Source organism: Rhinolophus ferrumequinum, chromosome 28 (assembly GCF_004115265.2).
Source record: "Rhinolophus ferrumequinum isolate MPI-CBG mRhiFer1 chromosome 28, mRhiFer1_v1.p, whole genome shotgun sequence".
NCBI classification, from domain to species: Eukaryota; Metazoa; Chordata; class Mammalia; order Chiroptera; family Rhinolophidae; genus Rhinolophus; species Rhinolophus ferrumequinum.
Window position 1 is genome coordinate 14,636,450 of NC_046311.1, and position 3,397 is coordinate 14,639,846.

A 3,397-nucleotide genomic window follows, 5' to 3' on the forward strand; every position below is an offset into this window, starting at 1 on the left:
TCAAAGGAGCAAATGCACGGGAAGGGTTTAGTACAATGCCTCCCTCTTTAAGTGCCCACAAAACACAGCTATTAATTTTAATAAAATGTACAAAATTCAAGAGAGGACGTTAACAGTGGTTTTTACGTGGTGTGATTATGAGCATGTTTGCTTTCTTTTTCTTGTTTTTCTACTTTTCTGTAGTTGTCGAAGTTTTGACGTGAACCTGTGAGTTACATTTAAACAATAAAACTGTAGCGTTCACACTTTTAGGAGTAACGATGAGTCGTGACTGTCCCACCTTAGTAGACGAAAAAGTTATGGTATTTGTACATTTTGAAAAACGTCTCACTCCCAACTTACATTGTGAAAGAGATAAAGTACACTTTTCCAAAAATGATTGTATCACAAGAATCTTTAATGTTGCAAGTTTACTCATGGTGGGGTTGTACTTGTGTTTAGTAAACTGTGCCAAGTGCCCACATTGAGACCATGTGAGACCACACCGGCGCACTCCGCACGGGTGTTTCCTGTGCCCCGCGAGGTCATTAACTGAGGGGACCTTGACTTTTCTCTTGGTCAGGCCAGCTTTACTGGGGAGTTCTTCCTGCCTCCCCGGGGCAGTCTACCCGAGACACACATCATCCGTTCCATAGAAAAGAATAAGATGGAAAACTTCTCAATGTATTTCATAAGTTTAGCACATCTCTGGTACAAAAATTCAAGAAAGGTAGCACAAAAGCGAAAGCACCGACCGAGCTTACTTATAAACAAACATGCAGAAGTCCTACCCACTACCTAATAGTACTGAAATGAATACAACATTGCATTAAAAGGTATAAAAGCACTGTACTGAAAACTTAAAAGTTACACGTGAAATACTGCACTGGAAATCCTGAATACGCTACCGCCCACCCACCCCCGCCCCGCCACCCTGGTGAGGGTCAGACACCAGGAATCTGCCTCCAGACCTTGCTAGTCCTCGGAGACACTGCTGCGGGGGCAGTGGGCAGTGGGCTCGGCCTCCCGCAGCGCCCTGGCCTCCTCCAGAGCCTCTCTGTATCGGGAAGGCCAGGCCTGGGGGTCTTTCTTAAAGACCCTGGCCAGAAACTCCATGATTTGCATCTTGGTGATCTCCCGGCTGGCGCGGGCGCCCCAGAAGAACTCGTATTCAGGTGGCTCCACGTGGGGTACGCGCTGGTACTTCAGGTAGTTCTGCTGCACGAACTCCTCGGTGATGAGCTTCCTCACGTCGCCAAAGGTGGAGTGCTTCTTCCAGGGCCGCAGCCCGAGGATGCGCAGCACGTTCCAGACCGCGCTCTCCCGGGCGCCGCGGCCCTTCACATAGATGAGGCTCAGGATCATGAGCAGGAGGCCTGTCATGGGCATGCGGTTGCTCAGCGCCACCCTGTCCAGCTCCTCGGGCTCGAGCGCTTTGACCAGCGAGAACTCCATGGTGTGCAGGCTGCTCAGCCTCAGGTGCAGCCCGAACACTCGGGCGAGGATGAGGCTGGTGCGCCTCAGGATGCTGCGGCACCACTTCTTGTAGCTGCCGATGACATCTTTCACCATGTCTGGGAACCAGATGATCATCCTCTTCTGGTCCTTCACCAGCACGTACCACATGAGCTCGTGCGCCTTCTGCACCAGCTGGGCCGGGGCGGGCGGCGCGGGGCCGGGCTGGGCCGCGCTCGGGGCCTGCTGGGCGCGGCCTTCCTCCGCGGCCTGCTGCAGGGCCTTCGGGTCGGCCTCGTCGCTCGGGGCCTGGGGCGGCGGCGAGGCGACAGGGGCGTCGCTCGGGCCTGCGGCGGGGCTGTCCGGCCCTGCGAGGGTCGCGGCCTGAGACGCGGGCGCCGAGGGCCCCCCGGGAACCCCGCTGCCGCCGTGCACCTCGCAGGTGGCGGCCTGGGCTGCAAAGCCGGGGTCGCACTCATCCTTACTTTGTTCCGACATGTCGGCTCTGTGTGACCAGGGCAGGGCCTCTGCGTCCAGGAGCTCTTCGAGCTTGCGCTCCCTCCGCGGACTCCTGGAGAGGAAGTGCGCGTTGCTGCGCGCGGCGCCTTCCGCAGAGGCCAGGAGGGGCGGGGCGGCGGCGGGCGGCCACTGCGCCTGCGCGTCCGCCACCGCGGGCCCGGCTGCCGGGGGTGGGGCGGGGAGCCCGACGGGGCGGGTGTCCCCCGAGCCCCCTGAGAGGGTGAGGGCAGCTGGGATAAGGGCAGCAGTGACCCCCGGGTGGCCTGTGGGCGCCAAGCACGTCTGGGGACGGAGAAGGGTGAGCACTGGAGAAGGAGCAAACTGAAGCAGAAAGATGAGAACTTAACTTCTGAGATGCTGAGGTTGAGTTTCTTAGAAAACGTTTAACAAGGTACATCCAGAAGCAGATTAGATACAAGCGCCCCAGAGAAAGGCGTCGGCTGTTGTGTAAAGGTGGGTTTCCTGACAAATATATATACACACACATATTAAGAAAGGAAAAGCACTGTATTAAAATTGTAGTACTCAATATAGGCTGATAACGAAAGATGAATACAAGTCATGTGTATACATGTTTTTGGCACCTTGGGTATGTAACATGTATAGAAGCACTTATGAAAATGTTCATAAAAGCACGACAATTACAACCGTTTAAGATGTCCTGCTCGGGAGCTCTCAGAGCTCAGGCCAGACAGCAGCCTCCTGGGATTCAGTTGCTGCCGGAGCTGGACTGCGCCTCATTCTGGTGAGGCTGCCCCTGGCCAACAGTGGAGCCTCGTGTCTACCACAGCTCCGTCACAGCTCACGGCTGGCAGGAGGGCCGGCTAGGACTGTGTCAGGGTGTGTAGTTTGTGCTCGGAGGGTTTAGAGTATTGGAACCGAATCCCAAGTTTGGAATCAAGTACAGGGTAGACCCTTAGCGATGCTCACGCTTGCAGCCCAACTGGACGCCTCTTCAGATGACGAGGATGAGGTCTGCTGAAGAGGCTCCATTGCCCACCAACAAGAAAGTTCCTGTAAAGGGACGTGGAAATATGTAAAGCTTGGGACCACCTTTAAGTAGAGAAAATGCACTGGCACGTGTGTCACGGGAGGGGTCAGTAGCTTGATGGCTTCCTAAGAAGGTGCCTACCCATAAGCCAGAGATGCAGACTTTCGTGACCATAAGGAAGGGGACAGATGACACCACGGGAGGGGAAGAAGAGGAAGCCAGTACTCATGAGGCTTCTACAACTCCTTTAATTCAAGGTCAAGGATTGGGGATGAGATCCAGTGTTGCCCTGAGAATTCTGAGGATTCATCAGGCTTGCTGGGTTTCCCCAGGTTGGCCCTATTTGATAAGGGCAATGAGTCCTTCCCCGCCAGCATCTTAGAAGCAAATGCTCAAAGTTTACAAAAAAGCTCCCCAAGCAAACTCGTGAAGGGCTGCCTTTAAAATCTAGAT

General features: G+C 54.7%; 1 protein-coding gene across 1 annotated transcript; it reads right to left on the minus strand.

Moving 5' to 3' along the window:
- Positions 1–376: 376 nt before the first annotated feature.
- Positions 377–2,059, minus strand: NDN (necdin, MAGE family member). Its single transcript, XM_033099919.1, has one exon. It carries the CDS (start codon positions 1,930–1,932, stop codon positions 955–957), a length of 978 nt encoding a protein of 325 aa, XP_032955810.1. The 5' UTR covers positions 1,933–2,059; the 3' UTR covers positions 377–954.
- Positions 2,060–3,397: the final 1,338 nt, after the last annotated feature.

Excerpts from the sequence above, each read along its gene's own strand:
- NDN (XM_033099919.1), bottom strand. The coding sequence starts at position 1,932 with ATGTCGGAACAAAGTAAGGATGAGTGCGACCCCGGCTTTGCAGCCCAG.